Raw genomic sequence first — 23,063 nt, 5'->3', positions numbered from 1 at the left:
AAACCCACAACCAGAAGCTCCACCATAGCCCAAGCCTCAAACCACAACCACAACAAAAAACCCAAACCCAAATCCTTAGATCGGAAACCCAAATCACGAAAATAGAAAATTGAGGAGAGAGATGAACTGATCTAGCAAAAGGGAGGAGTGAGGGAGAGACAAAATGCTTACCTAAACTTAAGAGAGAGAAAATGATCTAGCAAAGGGAGAGAAAGAGAGAGAGTATGGGCCGGAGTGAATGGGGCTGAGCTTGTACTGATCTGGGCTGCTTGAATTGAGAGACTCAATTGAGAGCCATCTCACAGTGGCTCGTGGTGGTTTATGGAGGAGCGATGGAGGTTTGGTGAGGAGAGAGCTCTAGGTTGAAGGGGAGGAGAGGCAATGGTAATATCACATGAGTTTTGAACTGATGTGACAACACAGGTTATGGGCCCCACAAACTCCTTATATTTACCATTGTTGCCACTGAGAATTAGTTTTTAGTTTTTGAAAACACCCAATTCCTGTTTCTGGTTTCCATCACTCTAACTCAAATTTTTGAGTTTTGAGTGATGGAAACAAGTGTTAAAAACCAATCCAAACAAAAAAAATTTTATGGGACCCACACGTTTTGGAAACTCAGTGATGAAAACTGAGTGATATGATCCAAAATCTTGGTAATCTAAATAGGCCCTTAATAATTAATATGATTGTAAATCCTCCAAATTTACTAAACGATTTAGTCCACAAAGAAGAATTAACCCTGCACTTAGAAATTGTCATTGATTTTCTTCTGGAAATGGAGGAATAGAGTTATTTTTTCAAGGGGAGCTGGTGAATACAAGAGACCTTGCTATTGCTATATCTTAATGTTTTAAGGAGCATAACAAAGCCCAGAGTATATAGAAAAGAGACCTCACATCTAACGACTCTTTGAGATCAATGGTATCAGGTTTCTATTGGGGTTAACTTCGTGCCTGGATGAGAATCATTATAAAGTGCATTCCATGCCAGAGGCAAACGCCATTTGAAATGCACTTCGAGTAGCGAAAAACACACACACACATGAACCTCTAACTCCCTCCTTTTTTTAGAACTCTTGTGGCTAGAATTAGACTGCAATAGCCCACCTATTACCCCAAGGTTTCAGGAAAAAGCCTATCATAGGATCAATGGTTCCAAGATCACTGGCCTAGCATGTAATCTCTTAGTTGCTGAAAAAAATTAGAAAACTCCCTCCTTTTCTTTTCTTATAAAAGCCTTAAGAGATTAATGTTCCTCATGTAGACATTAGCATCTCTACATCTGCTTTCGTGGGTTCATACTTCATAATTGCCTCCATTAAGAAGAATTTAATATGCAAAAATTCAGAAAACTTACAAGTAAATAAATTCACTCTCAAAGGAATGATAATATATATATACTAGTCAATCTAATTGCTATGCTCTCATAAATCATATGTAAGCATTTGTGTGGGCTCCTAGTATACATAGCTCATTCATGCTCCCTTAAAATTCTTGCCACCCCGTTCTTGCTCCTCACACTATCATTATGTCCAATGACTCCAATCTACTTGTTAGGGAAATAACACCTTTGAAAAATTTCAATTGAGACCTTAAATATAACATATAGGGATACAAGGCACTATTTATCCAAAAGTTTAAGCTTTAAAATTGGGCCTAATTATGTTATATTAATTAATTTATCAACTTTTATACTATATATCCAACAATAACAAGTATAATTTTGCTCAATTATTTATATCTATCATTAATTTTACATTAGTATCCACAGTTAATACAAAAGTGACCAATTTTAAAACATGAAAGTGGAGGTAAAAAACGTTTGTAAGTTAATCATTCGCACTTTTACCAAAAAAAGGCTGTGATTAACGTGTGTAAGTTAATCATTACCTTAAGTTAATATTAATGCGTTCTTAAGGGTAAGTTAATCATTAACACAAATCAAAACAAGAAATTTGAAAAACTTACTGTCAGCCTTGTGAGAGTGTCTTGAGTGAGATTGAGAGTTCAAGAGAGAGAGGGAGAGACCTAAGGCTTTGTCGATGCCGATTCTTCTCTATCGACAAATGCCTGCAAACCCAACTCAAAATCAGTGAATCAAACCCTAAATATGTTATTGCATATAGAGACAGTGCAAAGTGTGTGTGAGAGAGATAGAGAGAGTGTGTGTGTGTGTTACTGATTGATAAGAACGGAATGGAGAGGAGGGAAGAGTGGAGGGAGGAAGGGGATTCGGAGAGGGTGGAAGTGAGGGAAGGAGGGGAGTGTGTTGGAGTTTTGAGGTTGCTTGAGATCGTTGAGAGTGGTTTGAGAGTGTTTTGTGGAGTTAGGGCTTTTTTCAATTGTGTTTCGTTGAGGGATTTTTTTATTTTATTTTTTATTTATACTGAAAGTTGAAGCCGCGTTTAAAGAAACGCAACTCCAGACATGTAGAAGCTGCGTTTAATCAACGCAGCTCTATAAATGTCTAAGCTACGTTTATTAAACACAGCTCCAGACTTGTAAACCAGCTGTGTTTAATTAAACGCAGCTCCAGGAGCTGCGTTTCTTAAATGCAGCTCCAGGAATGCAGCTCCAGACATATTGAAAAAAAAAAAAAAAAAAAAAAAAACCGGGATGGGACTGAAGCCGCGTTTTTAAAAACGCGGCTTCAGTACTTATTATGATGCAAAGATTTTAGAATCTACTTGGTTCAAAGTGGGATTTACATACAATAATGTTTTGAATTTACATTACACTGTGATAATATTACAGGTTATATATATACATAGAGAGAGAGAGAATGACGTCCACGTGATTGGCCACAACACCTAAACAAATGGTGTTACTGGTATGCTAGGATTTACAAGTTGGACTGGATATTTTTAAGTTGATGGTTGTGCATGTATAGCATTTTCACTGCATTCAAGAAAGTAGGAGCCTCTGATAGCTATTGATCATGATGCGTACAAGTGCATGTTAAACTTGGAGTCTTGCTCACTGCTGATCAGTGCTCACCCATACCACATTAAACTCTGATAGCATGAAACCTTAGGGAAATATCTCCCAGAGCTTTAAATTAATATGAATATGCCACTGACTTTGTTAATTAATTCATACCAAATCTCTGACGTTGATGCACTGATCTGTAGTTTTAATTGGTAATGAGCAGTAGTGCATGCACAGCCTTCACTTTAAGTTAAAAGTTTTAACCATGACCCGTTTGGACACCAGATTTCATTAAGTGTTTAGTTCGGTAAATGTGCAAACACAACGGGCGCTCTAGGATTTTATTTTTATTTTTATTTTTATGGTAGTCATTAACATTATTCATATTAAAATGTCACAAATGCCAAATTTTACACAACTAACCACAAAAATTACCCACATCATCTTATTTATTATTGTGCAAAATGTATTTGTAGTTACAGTAAGTGCAAATATACACGTTACTGTTCATATGCATATTTGCTTTTTAATACTTTATTTACTCATATGCATACACACATGGATGATTCGAGAGAGTAGTAAAAAATTATAAAGAAATAATATTTTAATGAAATATAGTGTAACATAGATAATTTAATGTAGATATTTTTGAAAAGTGGTTATATAAAATAGAAAAATTAGGTTTTTATACAAAAATATATAGAAAATTTTACATTAACTGATGCAAATACTTTAAGATACTTAAATATATTATATAAAATCTAATAAAAAGAGAACTTAAATATATATAATATATATTGACGTCATAGAAAATAAGACACACACACCAATACATCAAATTTTACATTTTCCTTATATTAAAATGAAAATTCAACTCATCAAGTTACTCAACTCTAATTTTTGTTGTTGCAATATTTTTATTGTGTGCATAGCATTACTCTATTTCAAAAAAAATTTCTTAATACTTTAATAATTTTTATTGTATCTATAGTATCACTCTATTAACAATTTAACTCAACTCAAATTTTTTGCTGTTGTTGCATAATTTTTGTTGTGTCCACATCATTATTTTTGTCATTATTACTTATTTTGTAACTGTGTTTATACTTATTGGTTTTTAATAACTATATCTTAGGGTGTTCATTTTTATTTATGGTAGACAAAAAAAAAATATTACATATAATATTACAAAATATTATATATATATATATATATATATATATATATATATATATATATAGTCATGATCGTTACAAAAAAGTGCTCTTTAGCTCTAAGGGGAAGCTAATTAAACATGTTATCCAATCATTAATTTTCCCTAGTAATTCCCCAATTTTTTTTAGAGAGTTTCAACTTACAAAGTCCGCTCCTAATGATAATTCTTTATTATCAAACTAAGACAACAATCAGTTTTTGGTGTAGGTGGGAATTGAACCCCAAATCTCTTATTCAACAACCAGAGAATTTACTAGTTGAGCTAACTAAAACTCACGATTAATTACGTTTATATGTATAACCACTCATAAAATGTGGCACGTACATCCCATGTATGTAATTTTTTTTTTAAATGATCGTTTTCCTCAAGTTTGTTTGTTTGTTTGTTTGTTTTATTTTTGTAAGATAATTAACCAAGAAATCATTTAAATGACGGATAATAAAAACCAAGTTAAAATGTGTACTGAGTAATCAATAGAAATTCTCGAATATTTCAGTTTATATTATATATATTCCACTATACTAGTGCATGTTGATAGTGATTGCTTTTGTTTGCTCCCGAAAATCCAAAACCGTAGAATTTAGTCACAAATGTTTTTTTTTTTTTTTCCAGGCTCGAGCATCATTACAATTATTGGGGCTGGCCACATTCTTGCGCTGTATACATCATAGAAAACCAATAATGTAGAGAGCCTTGCTCTAGTTTTCTACTCATGCATCCCCACATATATACGAGATCTGAGAAAGAAGCCTGCAGACGTGTCGTCCCACATGTACAAAAGAGTAAAAAAAGATGTCGTATACCTATACCTACCCAATACACAAAACTATCATATATTATCATTTGACGAAAGAGCCTATTTCACAAGTAATATATTATTTTTCAAATTTGATATCAATTACAATTTAAAGTAACGCGGTATAAATAAATACAATCTTAAACTTGTAATCTAAGCATGAAATTAATCAACTTTAATTAAATGAAGAAAATCCTAATACCATTTCTACAGGCTTTAAGAGAGATGATTGGTAGGTACTCTTTCTTTCATTGTGCACACGCCTATAAAATTATAAATTGAGGCCAAACCACTTGTAGCCCATATAATCCATTATCATACAGCAGCACCTAAAAGAATGGAGGTTCTGAAAGGAAGCAGCACAACCAAATCCACAACTCATGGCTCTCCTCTTCACACACTTGAGTTCTCACGCCTCAAATTGTATAACCGTGTGTTTGCTACAGTTTACACATGTGCCATCCTAGCCTTGCTCTATCACCATGCACTCACACTCCTCAACTCCACAACCTAATCCTCCTTCTTCATCACCCTCTCCTTGCTTATCTCTGATATTGTTCTTGCTTTCATGTGGGCTGCAACACAGTCTTGCCGCTTAAATTCAATCCATCGCAAGGAATTCCCCGAAAACCTCAAAAGGGTTGTGAAAGAATCTGATTTTCCTGCACTCGACGTGTTTATATGCACTGCAGACCCTTACAAGGAACCACCAATGGGTGTATTGAACACGGCCTTATCGGTTTTGGCATATGACTATCCAACAGAGAAGATCTCAGTCTATGTATCAGATGATGGGGGCTCGCAGTTGACTCTCTTTGCTTTCATGGAAGCTGCTAAGTTTGCAAGTCACTGGTTACCTTTCTGCCGAAAAAACAACATAGTAGAGCAAAACCCAGAAGCTTATTTTGCTTCAAATAATTCTTGGCCCTCTGAGGCTGAGAAGATTAAGGTAATAAAGCATAAAGCTTCCTTAAATTTGCATGAACAAATTTCATATAATTTATACTAACTTTATTGTTGGTATAATAATTTGACCATTATTTCATTTCGTGATCATAATTGTTTCTTTTTTTTATTATAACAAAGATGATGTTATGATTATTATAAATTTATAAATCTTATAAACTAATATATTAATTTTTTAAAAATAAACTAAAAACAGAACTTAAAATTTTATTTATTATTTTATCACAATTGCATTTATCAATTATTGGTCAATTTGCAAGTATAAATTATAACAACTTTAACATTATTTTTTATTTTTAAGCTTTGATTTTCTCTATATTCCTTAAACAATATTTTTACTTTGAAAGGTTTTTGGGTTTGTGATAATAATTATCATTCACCCATAATTAGGATTGCATCGTGTGTAATTACCCTCAAGAAACACAAGTACTCATCTACTCATTTGTTTTTATTTTTATTTTATTTTTATTATTTTTATTTTTATAAATTAGAAACAAACGTACACATACAAGGAAGAGGAAAAAAGAGTTATAAGTTCTAATACAAAGACGCATCACAATTCCACTCAAAAATCATAATAACTTTTAAAGAATGGTGAGACTCATATTGACACATCTACACACATATAAGTACTCATCTTCCCATCTGATTGGTGGCTGATATTGACTCATCTAGTCATCTGATTATTGGGCTCCTACCAAAAAAATAAAATTTAGGCTATTTGTACAAAAAATATTGACAAATAAGAGTTACAGAGTTGTCCTCTCTGGATTCAAATCTTCTAGATTTCCTAGGATAATCTACCAGTAGATTTCCTTAAATCCTAACCACTTTTTAATGATTTAATGGTCAAGATTCCGTCATATCAGCATTCCACTAACAATAATCTTAAAATAATAAAATAATATTACAAACAAAATAATTAAGATTATTGTTAGTGGAATGCTGATATGGCAGAATCTAGACTATTAAATCATTAAAGAATGGTTAAGTTTTAAGGAAATCTATTTAGAAAAGTACCCTAGGAAATCTAGAGGATCTGAATCCGTTTTGCCCTTGACAACATGGGTTGGCACAATTTGACCATTCAGCACTAGGAAATGGAATATGTAGGAATATATATAGAGAGTGCCCACAAAGATTTAACTCGTTTGTGTATGTTTCATTTGGGTTTTCATTTTAACACCTCCAATCTATTACTTGTATATATTTTCATGCGTTAAAATGCTGACATTCCTACGTTAATTATGGATATATATATATATATATATATATATATATATATATATATATATATGTGAGAAATAGTAAACGTGAAGGACTATGAAAGAATATTTTTCCGTTTTATATTTCATTTGTGGAAAGTTAATAGTAGATGAATCGATATGAATAGCATATTTACATCCTTTAAAACTTTCCCCTATTAGAAAGGTGATTTGATTCCAAATCTTTGATACTACAAAAAAGAACTTCTACCGCACAAAAGCAAGTTTTAGTTGATTACTTATATTCGTCTAAACTTTTTTCATTTAAAGCATCATATTTTCAATAAGCAACTGTAGCTTTATACAATAATAAAAAATATGGGTTTATCAAAAAATATGAAAATAAATTAATAAAATAAATTCATCCAAACACACAAAATATTTAGAGAAATTATTTAAGGTAGCATCCTTTAATATAATCACATGGTCATATCATACTATATCAATTTGAATTTGATTTCATGGTGGCTAAATCTTGTAATGAACAAATTGGCTGTAAATGAGATTAGTCTATCCTAGTATTAAAATTTTAAAATTGTTTCATTCTTTAATATTAGCTGACTTGAAGTCATCATCAAACAATATTACATATTTAAGCTTGATTCATTTTCTTTATGAACAAGCTCAATCTTATTCACAAATTACTTGATTAACTTATTCTTTTATTAATTATATACAATAAGCATCATAGATAAATTTTTTTTACCCTATTTACAAATCTATTCTAATAATCAATAACTAAATTGTAGGTGAGATTATATCAATTATTCTATTCGCCAGTCTTGTTTTGTAAAAAATTATACATAATTTTTACAAAGAAATTGACTATTCCTATTTTTTAGTAGATTACAAATAATAATTTGATATCTAGTATTATTTACAAATTTAGACAATTCAATCCGGATCCATGTAGTTATATTTTATACATGTACACATATCAACATATAATATTATATATACACTCAAATCCCAATACTCACGAACTTATTTGTGAATACATTACCATTTGAATTTGGCTTATTTAGTAGTAGTCGAGTATAAACTTGATTTTTTAAGATTATCTTGTTTGAATAAACAAACATAAAGCTATAATTGTTTTCTTTCTCGAATCAAGATCGAGTTATTTATTATATAAAACAACTTAGTTCACTTACAATATGGAAATAATACAGTTGATACAAAGATGATGGGAGACACCAATGTGGTGAACTATTTGATCTAAACAATGACACTTCGTATGTTACAATTACAGACAATGTACCATAGCATGAAAATCAAGGTAGAAAATGTTGTCAAGAGAGGGAAAGTTGGGGATGAGTACATTATTGGAGAAGAAGAGCAAAAAGCATTTAACAAATGGAAAGATAGCTTTACACGCCAAGATCATCCTACAGTCATTCAGGTTTGTATTTCTGAATGTGGAGCCCAAAATATATCACTAATTAAGCCAAAATGATAGTAATATAATCCTTTTAATTGAAATAAAATTTGGAAGAATCAAGTTTTTTTGGCCTAGTGATCAACATATAAATCAAGTAGCCAGTATCTAAAATACATCATAATTCAATGGTAAACATGGTCATGAGCAGGTTTTGTTACAGAATAGCAAAGACAAAGACATCATTGGTCATTTGATGCCGAACCTCATCTATGTCTACAGACAGAAAAGCAGGACTTCGCCCCACCATTTTAAAGCAGGTGCCCTTAATGTCCTGGTGAGCAATTAAGCATCCCTATAACTAAGCTAGACAGCACCATGTTACATATTTTGCACAGAGTAACGATAGGAACATAATATTTTTCATAACTTCACTTAACCTGTTATAATTAAAATAACATTACTTTCAACTTAGTCAACCATTGATACGATTTTTATTGTGCACAAATCACAACAAGCAAAGATGAAAAGTTTCTTTACAGTTATTGTTTTGCAAATTCATGATCTATTAACCTAACTTTTATTGATTTCTTTTTTGTTTCTATTTATGAAGCTCCGGGTATCAGCTACCATGACAAATGCTCCAATAATCTTGACTTTAGATTGTGACATATACTCCAATGATCTTAGTATGCCCCTTCATGCATTATACTACCTATTCAATCCTCAAGATTAGTCGAAATTTGGATTCAATCAATTTCCTCAAATTTTCAATGGGATTAACAAGAATGACATTTATGCTTGTGAATTTAAACGTTTGTTTCAAATAAATCCTTTGGGGTTTGATGGACTAAATGGTGGCAACTATGTCGGAACTGGATGTGTTTTTAGTAGACGAGCCTTTTTTGGAGGTCCATCAAAGTTGGTGTCCTAAAATCCCCGAATTAGGACCATACAATGTTGTTGACAAACCTATCCAGTCACAACCAATTATGGAATTGGCACATAAGGTTGCGGGTTGCAATTACGAGAACCAGACCAAATGGGGCTACGAGGTGAGCTTATTACTTTATTAGTTATTAATTATCTCCTTTTTGACAATATAAATCTGTATTTACTATCATGTCATTTTAAATTTTTAATGATGTCATAACCTGTACACTGTGATATCCAAAAAATAAAATCTTAACCAAGAAATGGATTTTCTTGATTGTCTCTTTTTGCTTTCTCCAAACATATTTTTGGAAGCAAAAATCTTGTAGATCAATTGACACATCTTAGTTTTTTTAACAGGAACATACATAGTTCAATTTTCCCCTCCTTATTGAAACAATCAAATTTATAAGTAAATAAGCATATTTTTTGGAATGTATCTTACATAGTTGCAAGTCATTCTTAATTAACTGAGATTTTAGAAAGATCTTTCTAGCAAGGTAATTTTTATGATACACTAATTTTTTACTGAATTGCACAGATGGGTGTCAGATATGGATCATTGGTTGAGGACTCTTTCACAAGTTATCGGCTACATTGTGAGGGATGAAAGTCCATATTCTGCAATCTAAAAAGGCCAGCATTTTTGGGTGATGCACCCAACACCATTATTGATATGCTAAATCAACACAAGCGATGGGCCATAGGCCTATTTGAGGTCGTTTTCTCTAAATTTAGCCCACTAACCTTTGGCATAAGGTCTATGGGCCTCCCCCTGAGTCTTGCTTGTGCCCAACTTGGGTGCTGGGCCATATGGTCTATTCCAATAACCAAATATGCATTTCTCCCTCAAGTAGCTCTCATCAATGGGATTAGCATCTTTCCAAAGGTATGTACATGAGCATATTATAAACCTTTATAGTTAAATTTTAACCACGTGGAACACAAAATGAGCTAGACTCTTTCATTTGTTACCCATTAATTCATAGATTAATAGCGTTGTTTGAAAATTTCTAGTTCATTATGTTGAATTTCACAAAAACCATAGTTTTGATAATGTAATTTGATGATGCACCAAATCCAAAATATTTCTTATCATAATTGGCTGTACATTGTAGATTATTAATTAAATTGTACTAAAATAATAATTTTCATTTAATTGAGTGTACATGATTTAACTAATTCAAAGTGAAAAATGTGTTGCAGGTATCAGAGTCATAGTTTCTCTTCTATGTGTTCCTTTTCTTAGGAGCATATGGATAGGATTTCCAGGATTTTATCTTATCTAGTGGAACAGTTGAAAGATGGTGGAATGATCAGAGGATATGGATGATAAAGGGACTAACATGTTACTTGTTTGGATTCATGGAGTTTTTTCTCAAGTTCTTAGGCATTTCAACACATGGTTTCAATGTGACAAGAAAAGTGATTGATGATGAACAACACAAAAGATATGAGCAAGGGATGCACGAGTTTGGAGTTCCACCACCCAGTTTGTGCCACTAGTAACAGCAGCAATTATCAACTTACTCTCATTTTTTTGGGGGCTTGTAGAGGTTTTTGGAGGCAGCAAATTGGAGGGACTGTTTGTGCAAATGTTCATAACAGGTTTTGTAGTGGTGAACTCCTGGCCAATTTACGAAGCCATGGTCTTGAGAAGTGATAAAGGAAAGATTCCTATTAGAACTCCATTAATTTCGATATTTCTAGTATGGGGTCTTGTTGCTGCAGCTTCTCTTACTCTAAGGAGTTGAAATTATGAGCTTTGCATAGCTTTCTATACCAGGTTATTATTACTTTTCATCGTGTAAAAACTTTAATATTTGTATGTTAGGGTTAATAAAATATTCTGGTGGAAAAAACGAATTATTATGGTAATTTCTGGAAATTTGGGCAACCTTCAATCTCAACCAATAAAAATGATTGAGTTTTTTTTTTTTTTTTTTTTTTTTTTTGGGTTGCTAAGAAAATGAGAGAAAATAAAATAAGATTTTTATTATTTAAATGCTGATGTGGCATTTTTTAATTTCTATTAAAGTTTATTAATTATTATTTTATTAGTCATGTAAGCTTCAAGCATGCTAGCAATGCATACGAAGATATTAATGAAAAAATGGAACTATAATTTTATCATTTGGGGGGTCAAAGTATGAAAAAACTTTGTCATTCTAGGATAAGAAATCAACGAAAATTTCAAATAAAAATTAATACCTTAAAAATAAAACTAGTATCTATTTAATATTATTGAGCGGGGGAAAGTTAGTGATGAGTACATTGCTAGAGATCAAGAGCATGAAGCTTTCAACAAATGGAATGATAGATTTACACTTAAAGATCATCCAATTGTGATTCAGGTTTGAACTTTCAATGCAACCAATGTCTCTAATGCTCTATCTTATTCCAAATGAAAAATAATAAAGCTACAATTTTTTTTACAAATTTTTGATGTTATGAGTTGTTAGGTTTTAAGTACTTAGGAACTAATGTATTAGAACTCTAATTTGTATTGGTGGCAAACCATGATCAAATCAGGTTTTATAGTCTTGTTTAGACTTGCTCAAAGTACGTGTTTTATGTAAAGTTGGAATCGAGCTACTGTAGAATTCATTATGCAATTCGGTTTGGCTTGATCGATCGAGAATTAGGCTTGATCGATCGAAAGTCGGGCAGAATGTTTTTTCTGCAGAATTTCCAACTCAGTCCTAAGCCCATATGACGTGTAGGGTTTTATGTTTTACCCTAGGTATAAAAGGGAAACCCTAGCCATGTTTTTGAGGTGGCTCTATTTGCTGTGTATGTGAATCTCTTGTGAGATCTAAGAGATGGATGTCTTCACACATGCTTAGGATTATCAAGCCGGAGATTTCATTAAGAGCTTGATGATCATTCAGTTGCTGCAATAAAAGTTTAAAGATACACAAGTAGGAGTGCTTGTACTTGCTAGAGAATCCAAGAAAGAAGGAGTTCGTGGTCTCAGAGCTGTCATGTGGTCATGTCAGTAAGTTTTCTACTAGTGGGTAGCAATAGGATGTTAGTGGTCTAAGTCGCTATTATAAAATTTCGATTCTTTCATAGTGGATTCAAGTTTACATTGAGGATAGTTAAGTTAAATTCTCCCTAGGTTTTTACCAGTGTGGTTTCCTGGGTCATCATATCTTTGTATTCTTTATATTCCGCACTTTACATTGATATGATTATATGATTGTGTGTTAACCTAGATCTGAAATTTGGACTAAGTAATTACTTGGCTAATTAAATAGGTTGTTTCAATTGTGTTTTAAGGGGTCTAAAAACATACAAGTGGTATCAGAGTTGGTAGCTCTCTTGTTGTAGATTTTTTGATCTCTGAGATGATCCTTGATCCCTGTTGTCATGGAACATGGACACTTTCTGGTTATTCCTCCTCACTTTGATGGGAATAATTATGCTTATTGGAAAGTAAGAATGAAAGCATTCTTGAAATCTATTGATGAGAGAGTTTAGAACTCCGTTGAATACGGATGGGAGAAGCCCACTACTCCTGTGAGTGAGTGGCAAACTTTGCAGAAAGAAGCAGTCGCTTTTAATAACCAAATTATGAATGCTACTTTTAATACTGTTTCTATGGAGGAATTTAAGAGAATCTCTAATATTGAGATTGCCCACACTGCTTGGAATATCCTCCAGACTGTGCATGAAGGTACAAAGGCAGATAAAATCAATAAGTTATAGCAATTAACAACTAGATTTGAAAGCATTAGGATGTCTGATGATGAATCTTTTGATGAATTCTATGCTAAGCTTAATGATATTGTTAATTCTGCTTATATTCTGGGTGAAATCTATGATCAACCTAAAATTGTTAGGAAGATTCTTAGATCTTTAACTGAAGAATTTAGACCCAAAGTGACTGCCATCACTGAGAGTAAGGATGTGGACTCCATTCTTGTTGATGAACTTGTAGGATCTCTTCAGTTTTATGAGTTAGACCTACCCAAAACTAACAAATCCAAATTAATGGCTCTTAAGTCAGTTGATGATGTTGATGTTGGTAGATTTAATGATGAGCTCTCTGCTACAAAGATTGCTTCCCTTGCCAAGAACTTTATGAATTTCCTTAGAAATAACAACAGAAGGGCAAAAGGTACAAACACTGCTGAACCTAGAAACTTTAGGAATAATGATCCCACTAAGGTTAATAACACTGAAAAATCTAGAGAAAAACTAGGTCAATCTTCTAATAATTCTATGGGTCCTCAATATTTTGGATGTCAAGGGTATGGTCATATGAAATCTGAATGTTCTACATACTTGAGATTTAAGGGTAAGGCTATAGCTGTAACCCTTAGTGATGATAAAGTTTCTAATGATGAGTCTGGGTGTGAAGAGGATGGAAACTTTATTACTTTCACTGCTACCGTTATAGTTAATGAAAGGTTATTTGTTAAAGAGAACCCTTCTAATGGAGAACTCTCTGAGGATGAAGATTTTCAAGAAGTCTATAATAAACTTTGCAAAGTTACTACAAAGGATGTTATGAGTATTGAATTAGACTTGAAGAAAATTGCATCTCTTGAACCTGATAAGAAAAATTTGCTTGTGAATTTCTTTGATGCTAATGAACTTTTGAATAATGTGAAGTATGAAAACATGCTTTTGCTTGAAAAATTTGGAACATGAACTATCTGTTGCAAGAAAACAAACTAATAGGTTTGCAAGCTCCAAACTTGATCACTTGCTGAGTGTTCAAAAGTCTCCCTCCGACAAAACTGGCTTAGGTTTTGTAGAAAGCATCTCTGTGCTTGCACCTCATTCCACAAACTTTGTTCCTTCTTCTTTTTTGGAACCTCATGTGAGTGAGGTTGTCAAACCCTCTATGAGTGAGGCTAAATCTATAGAAGTTACACCTCCTAGGAAAATTAGGGTTAATCTTCATGAATCTAAACCTAAAGCTTCTAACCCTCCTAAGGGCAAGACACATGATAAGTCTGCATGAGTTTGTCATTTTTGTGGAAAGTTTGGGCACATTCATCCAAACTGTTTCAAACTGTAAGCTGCTAAGAGAGCAAATAAACCAAAAATACATGTGCCTCAAGCATAAGATCCTATGGTACTTATTGTTAAATTGGTAAAGGCTCTAAACCTTTATTCCAATCCTAGAGTTGGTAATAATTCTCATGTGAATAAGAATTCCAATGCTCGGGGTGCAACTAAAAAGTTTTAGATGCAAAAGACTCAATCTAATTGAGTTTTTCTGACATGGTCCTTGTGCTTCTTTGCTCTACCCTTTGTGACCATTGTTTTTTTTTTTTTTTTATTTTTGTTTCTAGGACTTGCATTGCATAACATTCATGCATTTCATTCTAGGACTATTTTTGTTTCTTCTTTTCAAAATTATAAAAATAAAAAATAAAAAATAAAAAGGAAGCAAATTGTGTTTTGCATTTATTTTCTTAACATTGAAAACAAGGCTGATCAATTTATTTTCATATAACATGTCTTTGTACCTTGTTTAGCTTGGATGAGTTTATTTATTGCATTTTACTAGTTGAAGTTTTGTAGTGCATGTTGTGTGGGAAGATGTTTATAGTTTTTGATCACATGATTTTGATCTTGAAAATCACATGTCTTTGACTGTCGGACTTGAACCTTTGGAGAAAGGCATAAATAACCATCTCACTACTGTTCACTAGCCAATCATGAACACCTTAGTGCATATGATAAGATTTTGTACTCAAAAAAGTGTAGCACATGCACAAAAAGAATATATGGTGTAACCTCGGTTTAAATGCTAAAATTGGTGTGTACATTATTGGACTTTAATTAAATCAATCAAATAAAAATGGTGTGTACATTATCTCGGCTATATTAATAAGTTTCTGCTAAATTAAAATTTGTGTGTACAATATGAGGCAAATCAAGAAACTTACATGATTGCAAGCTTATAATCTAGGAGATGTGAGAGGTATATGATGTAATTCTTTAGGTGATTGTCTCTTTTAAACTCTATGTGATGAATTTTGTAGACTTTGTGTTTGATTTCTATTCACATATCACCTCACATGTAGCTCAAGCTTTTGCTAGTTGCACACACTACACAAGTTACTCTTTGCTAAATTTTGTACATGTTATTGTGTGTGTTTTTGGTTTGACCAACCAAGTTTGAAAATTCCTTGAGTTTTATGCAAAACATATTTGATGGTTGAGATTTTAAGAGAATGGATTGAAAATATTAATTTTGGGAAAACTGGGTTCAAAATATGTGTTTTTGAAAAGTATTTCATCTCATACTCATGCATGTGATTTATAAAATTCAATGCTTTGAGGAGTTTCTGCATTATTTTGCTTTATTTTTTTTTTAAACTGATTTTTCCAGAATTTCGACCGATCGAAATTGCAATTAAAAATGTTTATGAGTCTCTGTCTGTTTCGATCGGTACTCAATTAGTGTTGGATCAATCAAAGCATTTTCGACCGATCGAATCTGTTTTTTGATTAATCGAAAATCATGGAGAGAATTTTTTTAAAAACTGTTCTTCACGTGTTCAAACTCACTTTTTCAAAAAATTTCATCTTTTTCTCTCTCCATATGACTCGATCAAGGCTCCAATCCACTTTTTTTTTTATCATTTTCCTCCATTCTTTTTGCAAGATTTTTCTCTCCCAAGGCTGGTAAGACCTTTATACCCTTCCTTTTACATTTATTTTCATTTTTCATGCATCAAATCATGCATTATTTGGGGATTTTGGAACCTATGCAATTTTGGGGTTTTGTTGAATTAAGCCTTTTTCTTCACAATTGATCAATGGGTTTTTGTTGGGGGATGTTATAAACATGATCTTTGGTGTTTAATTTGATCAATTTGATGTATTGTGAGAAATTGAAAATTCTAGGGCTTGAAACTACCCGATTTGGGGATTTTGTTCAACTTGAGTTTAATTGATGAAACTGGGATTTTGGATTGATTAATTTGATTATTATAAACTGTTTTCTAACTTGTGTGATGATCAATTGGGCAATTTATTACAAACTGAACAAGTGCTTTTTCAAAATTTTGGGGTTTTTGTTATAAATTCTATGCTCACGCCAATTTTGTGATTCTAAACATAAATTGAACTTGTTATCATTGTATTAGAGCATGCATCATGACATTTATTTGTTCATGCATCATATAGATTGTTTTCTATATATTTTTTTGTGCTAACTTGTAGTCTGCCTTTGGTATTTTTTTTTGTTTTTGTTTTTGTTTTTGTTGTTTTTGTTCTTTCTCATGTGTCTTTGTCCTTACCCTAATACCATGCCTAGGAAGACTAGAGCCCATAGGACATCTTCCTCTTCTTCTTCTCCTTCCTTTGTGAGCACTTTGTTTGGGAGTGAGAAAAGCCAAGAGTTGTATGAGACACTAAACCTTAAGAGAAAAATTTGGGTTGAGTGTAAGGTTTTGTTAGATGAGTTAGATCCTGCCATTAGGGCCAAATTTAAGCGTCGGGGTTGGTTACCACTTTTGGATATTGATTCCTCCTCCTGCTACCTTGATTAGAGAATTCTACTCGAATCTCTCTATCCACGTCTATGATTCCAACACTTTAGTCAAGAGTTGGATACGAGGTGTAGAGTTTACCATTATTCGTCGTGTAGTGGCTGATGCTCTTGGGGTATTCATGGTCCCGAACCCTGTTTATCCGCATGATGAGTCTCCTCCCCTAGACGACATCATGTCTTACATCATTGGTACTTCAATCCAATGGGGTTCTGATCCTCGGATCACTTTTGCTGAGCTCACTGAGACTACCTATCTTTTCTTTAGGATAGCGTGTCATTCCTTGTGGCCTATCTCTCATCTGCACACCATTCCTTTGGAGCGATGTGCATTTTTGTATGCTCTTATTACAAATGCTCCTATTAGTTTTCTTCATCTTTTTTTTCGTTCTTTCAACGAAGTTCATAGGAGTTCCTTTATTGCTCATGCTCCTTTTCATTTTGTTTTCATTCATAGGATTTTGTTGTTTTTAGGTTTAGATGACTTTCCCGCTTCTGAGCCAGTACACATTATTGCTCCCATATGTGTCACCTTTCTTAGGCAGAGGGCTACTCAGTTAAGATCGAGCTCTAAATGCCCTAGAGTTGAGCCTTCTGGTACTGCACCCCCTCTTTCTTCTGCTACAGGTGCTACTTTTGGTGAGGTGTCTACTAATCCTGTTGATGATGCTGCTGCTGCTATTCCTCCACTATTTGCTTCAGATGATTTTGACATTCGACGTACATTGGAGACTATCATAACCGTTCAGGCGGCTCATGGTCAGCATTTGGTGGACGTGCTTGATAAGATTCATGCTTTGAGAGCTGATCTGGAGCATCTTCAATGTTCGCCTTCGCCACCTCCTTTTGATGATGGATTCTGAGTGTCCTTTGGCATTCCATCACAAAAAGGCAGAGTATACTTGTGTTTGTAGAGGAGATTTTTGTTTTAGGGGGAGTTTTATGTTTTGGAGCTTATGGAGTTATTTAGATTGTATCTAGGTGCTTCACTGTGTATTTACATTTTTTGGCTCTTGATGTATTTTTTATAAGGGGAGATACATTGTTATCTATGTTTCTTGTTTCACTGCTCATTGATTTATATTTATGAGTTATTCATGATATATGTCCTTGTTTTGTGTTTTGTGAAGTCAAGAATTTATTTTTGTTTTACTTGTACTTTCCACACTTGCTTTTATGCATTTGTTGAGTATTTTAGGAAATATTACAGGTTGATTCAGTCGTGCTGCTGTCTACACTTGTAACTGATAGATAGTAATTAGGTTAGATTATTTTGTAATGGGCATGATTTTTGTAAAGGGCTTTTACTTGTAACTTTGAACATTGTGTTTGTGTTTTGTCACGGATTGCCAAAAGGGGAATTTGTTAGGTTTTAAGTACTTAGGAACTAATGTATTAGAACTCTAATTTGTATTGTTGGCAAACCATGATCAAAACAGGTTTTATATTCTTATTTAGACTTGCTCAAAGTATGTGTTTTATGTAGAGTTGGAATTAAGCTACTGCAGAATTTATTGTGCAATTCGATCTTGCTCGATCGATCGAGAATTAGGCTAGACCGATAGAAAGTCGAGTAGAATGTTTTTTTGCAGAATTTCCAACTTAGCCCTAATCCCATATGATGTGTAGGGTTTTGTGTTTTACCCTAGGTATAAAAGGGAAACCCTAGCCACATTTTTGAGGTGGCTCGATTTGCTGTGTGTGTGAATCTCTTATGAGATTTGAGAGGTGGTTGCCTTCACACATGCTTAGAATTATCAAGAAGGAGATTTCATTGAGAGCTTAATGATCGTTTAGTTGCTACAATAAAAACTTAAAGATACACAAGCAGGAGTGCTTGCATTTGCTGGAGAATCCAAGAAATAAGAAGTTTGTGGTCTCGGAGTTATCATGTGATCGTGTCAGTAAGTTTTCTATTGGTGGGTAGCAATAGGATGTTAGTGGTCTAAGTCGCTATTGTAAAACTTTGATTCTTCATAATGGATTCAAGTTTACCTTGAGGATAGCTAGGTTAAATCCTCCCCAGGTTTTTATCGGTGTGGTTTCTTGGGTCATCATATCTTTGTGTTCTTTATATTCCGCACTTTACATTGATATGATTATATGATTGTGTGTTAACCTAGATCTGAAATTTGGACCAAGTAATCATTTGGCTAATTAACTAGGTTAATCCAATTGTGTTTTAAGAGGTCTAAAAATGTAGATGAGTGATTATTAATAAATAAAAATGTGATATTAATGATAAGCCTAGATGAGAACCAAAAAGATTTTGCCACATCAATAGTGTGTAAATAAGTTTGTGGCTGTAGCATTTTGCATTGATTTGGTCCATTCCGATTACTTGTAAACAACATAAATGTGCAAGCAAATATGTATTGCAAATAGTACATTGCTAATAATCTTGAGCATTGTGTAATACCAAAATTTAAAAGAAAAATCTTAAATCAAGTCCTAGGTTTTCAATTCCTAGTGAAAGAGATATTTTGTAAGTGAAGAAATAATTACACCCTAAAAAATAGCTGGTGTTAGTTGGCTATCTAGAACTTTCAATAAATTTTATTTAAAGAGCGACAAGGACAAAAATATCATTGGCAATGTAATGCCAAATCTCATCTATGTCTCTAGAGAAAAGAGCAGGACTTCAACCCCACCATTTTAAGGCAGGTGCCCTTAATGTCTAGGTAAGTATCCTGTCCTACATGCTGATTGACTATACCTATGCACATGTCTCCTTGCACAAGAATTTATTCTTTTGATTTTAGATAATTTTCACAATAAATTTTAATTTTGTCTTGACTACTGAATTCACATATTGTAATTCATGTACAATAAAATTAGTGTAAGTTAGGATCAATATAAAAGTGATATTACATGAGTCATAATTTATCAGCTCAATAAGTTGAGAAGAACATTGTAAAATTTGTTATGTATCTAATTAATATTATTAAAATTTGGGAATCAATTCTTTTTTATATACTATATTTAAATTTTAAATAATATAATTTTAATGTAGCTTTGAGTATCAACTACCATGACTAATGCACCAATTATCTTGACCCAAGATTTTGACATGTACACCAATGATCCCAAACACCTTTTCAAATATTGTGAAGACTTTCTAGGTCAAGAAGATTGACCAAAAATAGCTTAAAGTTGTTACTTTTTAACAAAGCATTTTGTATATTAAGAAAGTTCTTAAATTCTTACCCTTTAACTTTTCAAATTGAGTATTTTTTAAGAGAGTACAAACTTATGGTGTTCACTCCTTATGATAGTTTTTTATCATCAAATCAAGACATCGATTAGTTTTTCCTATAGGCGGAGATTAAACTCCAGATCTCTTATTCAACCATCAGAAACTTTACCAGTTGAGCTAATATGTGTATTAAATTGAAGTTAATGTGCTAAATCAAAGTAAGCAGTGGGCTATTGTCCTAGCTCTTTAGCCTTGAGAATTGCTTCAAAAAAAGCTTCCTAGATTGCAAGATAGTGAGGTTTCCTTCCACAGCTAGCTCCTCTTGTGAATAGAGTACTCCCATCCAGATTTATGGCTTCAAAGGCATAGTCACTTCTCTTGGATTTTTTGTTCCTATATGCTACCACATTGATGATAATCTGCCAATCCTAGTTAGTGAATGGTTATGGAGGATGCTGTCTAGAGTTATGTTCCTGTTCTTGTTCTTGAATTTCTTGAAAAGCTTCCTGGTACCTACAAATGAGAGATTGAGATGTGAGAATAACTTCCATGGGGTTAGGAAATTTCCCTCGGTGAAGGACCAAGTTTCTATAGTTCCATATTGACCAAAGGATGGTGAAGAGGGAATGTAGGAAACTTATTATGTTTTGCTCCATGGATTTACTTGTACTGATACGATTTGATATCCATTGTTTAACTATGTTGTGAATTAAATCAGAGGTTCTAATCTCAAGGATAGAACCATGCCAAACAGCTCTTGCAAATGGACATTGTAGGAAAAGGTGAGTTATGATTTCCTCTTTTTCATTGCATATAAGACATCTATTAGTAGTGGCGTTCATAAAATACCATGCCACTATGGGCCCTTATTTATTTATTTTTAAAGGACTTATAGAAACACCACTATAGCTTTTAGTCTTACAAGGGCCTAGTGGTGTTTGTAAAATGCTACGATAGCCCAACCAAAAAAAATTGAGGGACCTATAGTAGCGTTTTATAAATGCCACTATAGGTCCTTCCCAAAAAAAAAAAAAAAAAAAAAAAAAAACCCCAAAAAAAAAAATAAAAAAGGACCTATGGCAGCATTTCATAGAATGCTACTATAAGTTTTGGTCTTACATGGGCCCTAGGCATTTGTCTATAGGCCCTTGTCTTATAATGGCCTACAATGGCATTTTATGAACGCCACTATAACTCCTTAAAAAAAATAAAAAAAATCCCAACCGACTTTTTAAAATAGTTGTATATTCCTAAAATCTTTAGTTATAAAAATTTTTAAAAATGACCTATAGTGACATTTTTAAAACGCTATTTTAAGCCTTTGGAAACACTGCTATAGGCCTAGTGTTTTAAAACGCTACTATAGAGCCCTCTAAACGTGACTATAGATATGCCTATAGTAGCATTTTTAGAAAACGCCTCTATAGGGTAACTATAGTGGCATTTTTGCAAAAGCTACTAAAAAAAATGCTGCTATCGGCAGCTTTTTTTGTAGTGTGCTACGGGCACTCCTGTCTTTGGTGCCTCAAGCACTCCTGCACTTTGTTCCTCTACTTCTGACAATTCTTCCTCCCCACCGACTCCCATGGGTGAGATGTTTGGTGACCATCTTCATTGTTTCTGTAACTACTCTTGTTAGATCATGCATCTAGGTTATTCTAATGTCTCCTTATGAGTTTTATGCACTCCAACAACAGAAGTAGATGGTGATGCACAAGCTAGTGGCAATGTGATACTTTTGTTATTAGTTGTGCCCTCGTTACAGTTGGTGCAGGGGTGGGAGAACTACCAATTGAGAGATATAGGTACATTTTTGAAAATGTGTCAAAATTTAAAATTTCCTATGGTGCTTTTTACCAGCGATAATAACTAACATTTAAATTTTGATATTTTAGGTGGACCACTCTTTGCTGGTCAGCCTCCTGTTAGATAATCCAATCAACTGAAAATCATTTCTCTTCCTCAATGCCTTCCAATCCATTTGCATCAAAAATTCCCTTCATTGTTGATTACAATGTAGTCCTAGCCACTCCTTTATTTAGTTCACCTTTTAGCACGTCAACTTCATCTCCACCATCGCTTTTCATTTCTGGTCCAGCATCAACTACTAACAATCAGGTAGTTGCAAACCCATTTGGAACACTCCCTCCACTGCCTCAATTGTCAATTGGTCGACATTTGAATGTAATATGACTTGCTTTGCTTGTTTTTTTTTTTTTTTTTTTTTTTTTTTTTTTTTTTTTGATAAGTTACTTTGCTTTGTTTATGATAAGAATTGGAATGTTTATAATTTTGAGTTGAGTATGAATATTGATAACATTTTCTTTCAGGTTGTTGATAAACCTGCTGCAGTACGAATTTCACCCTTATTGACTCCAAGACAGTCGTCACTAAGGTCAATTAGGTATAAGAATCATAGTTTGAAGATCAGTCAGAAACCAAATGGGGTTCATGAAGATCATTCTTTTCAAAAAGATGATTTTTATTTGACACTTGGTGGACACAGAGCTGGTGAGGCTGTCATTATGTCTGTCTGTCCCTCTCTCCTATGCTTCAGTTTTCAATATGAAAGTCGTGTGGTTCTTATGCGCATTATTGCAATGATAGTCATGACTTGTATAAGAAAGATATAATATTGTATGAATTACTGATTAATGTCTATTAAAGTTTATTAATTATTATATATTAGCCATGTAAGTTTCAAGCATGCCAGCAATGCATACCAAGAAATTAATGAAAGAACGGAATGGTAATTTTATCATTTGGGGGGTCAAATTATGAAAAAACTTTGTCATTCTAGGATAAGAAATCTACGAAAATTTCAAATAAAAATTAATATCTTAAAAATAAAACTAGTATCTATT

General features: G+C 33.1%; 1 protein-coding gene and 1 pseudogene across 1 annotated transcript; both read left to right on the top strand.

The window, feature by feature from the left end:
* Window positions 1-5,279: 5,279 nt before the first annotated feature.
* LOC126697363 (cellulose synthase-like protein G3) lies at window positions 5,280-11,238 on the top strand (annotated as a pseudogene).
* A 10,923-nt stretch (window positions 11,239-22,161) lies between these two features.
* On the top strand, window positions 22,162-22,832 carry LOC126697360 (uncharacterized). Its single transcript, XM_050394328.1, has 2 exons — window positions 22,162-22,383; window positions 22,530-22,832. The coding sequence occupies exons 1-2, from the start codon at window positions 22,165-22,167 to the stop codon at window positions 22,830-22,832; spliced, it is 522 nt and encodes a 173-aa protein (XP_050250285.1). The 5' UTR covers window positions 22,162-22,164.
* The last annotated feature ends 231 nt before the right edge of the window (window positions 22,833-23,063 follow it).

Source organism: Quercus robur, chromosome 2 (genome assembly GCF_932294415.1).
Source record: "Quercus robur chromosome 2, dhQueRobu3.1, whole genome shotgun sequence".
In the NCBI taxonomy this organism is placed as follows: domain Eukaryota; kingdom Viridiplantae; phylum Streptophyta; class Magnoliopsida; order Fagales; family Fagaceae; genus Quercus; species Quercus robur.
Note: the sequence above shows the minus strand (reverse complement) of the source record. Positions and strands in the feature narration are given on the sequence as shown.

What these genes read in the sequence shown, in the direction of transcription:
- LOC126697360 (XM_050394328.1), top strand. Translation starts at nt 22,165, where the DNA reads ATGCCTTCCAATCCATTTGCATCAAAAATTCCCTTCATTGTTGATTAC. An exon ending in CAATTGGTCGACATTTGAAT is followed by an intron (nt 22,384 to 22,529) that starts GTAATATGACTT and finishes ATTTTCTTTCAG; the next exon opens with GTTGTTGATAAACCTGCTGC.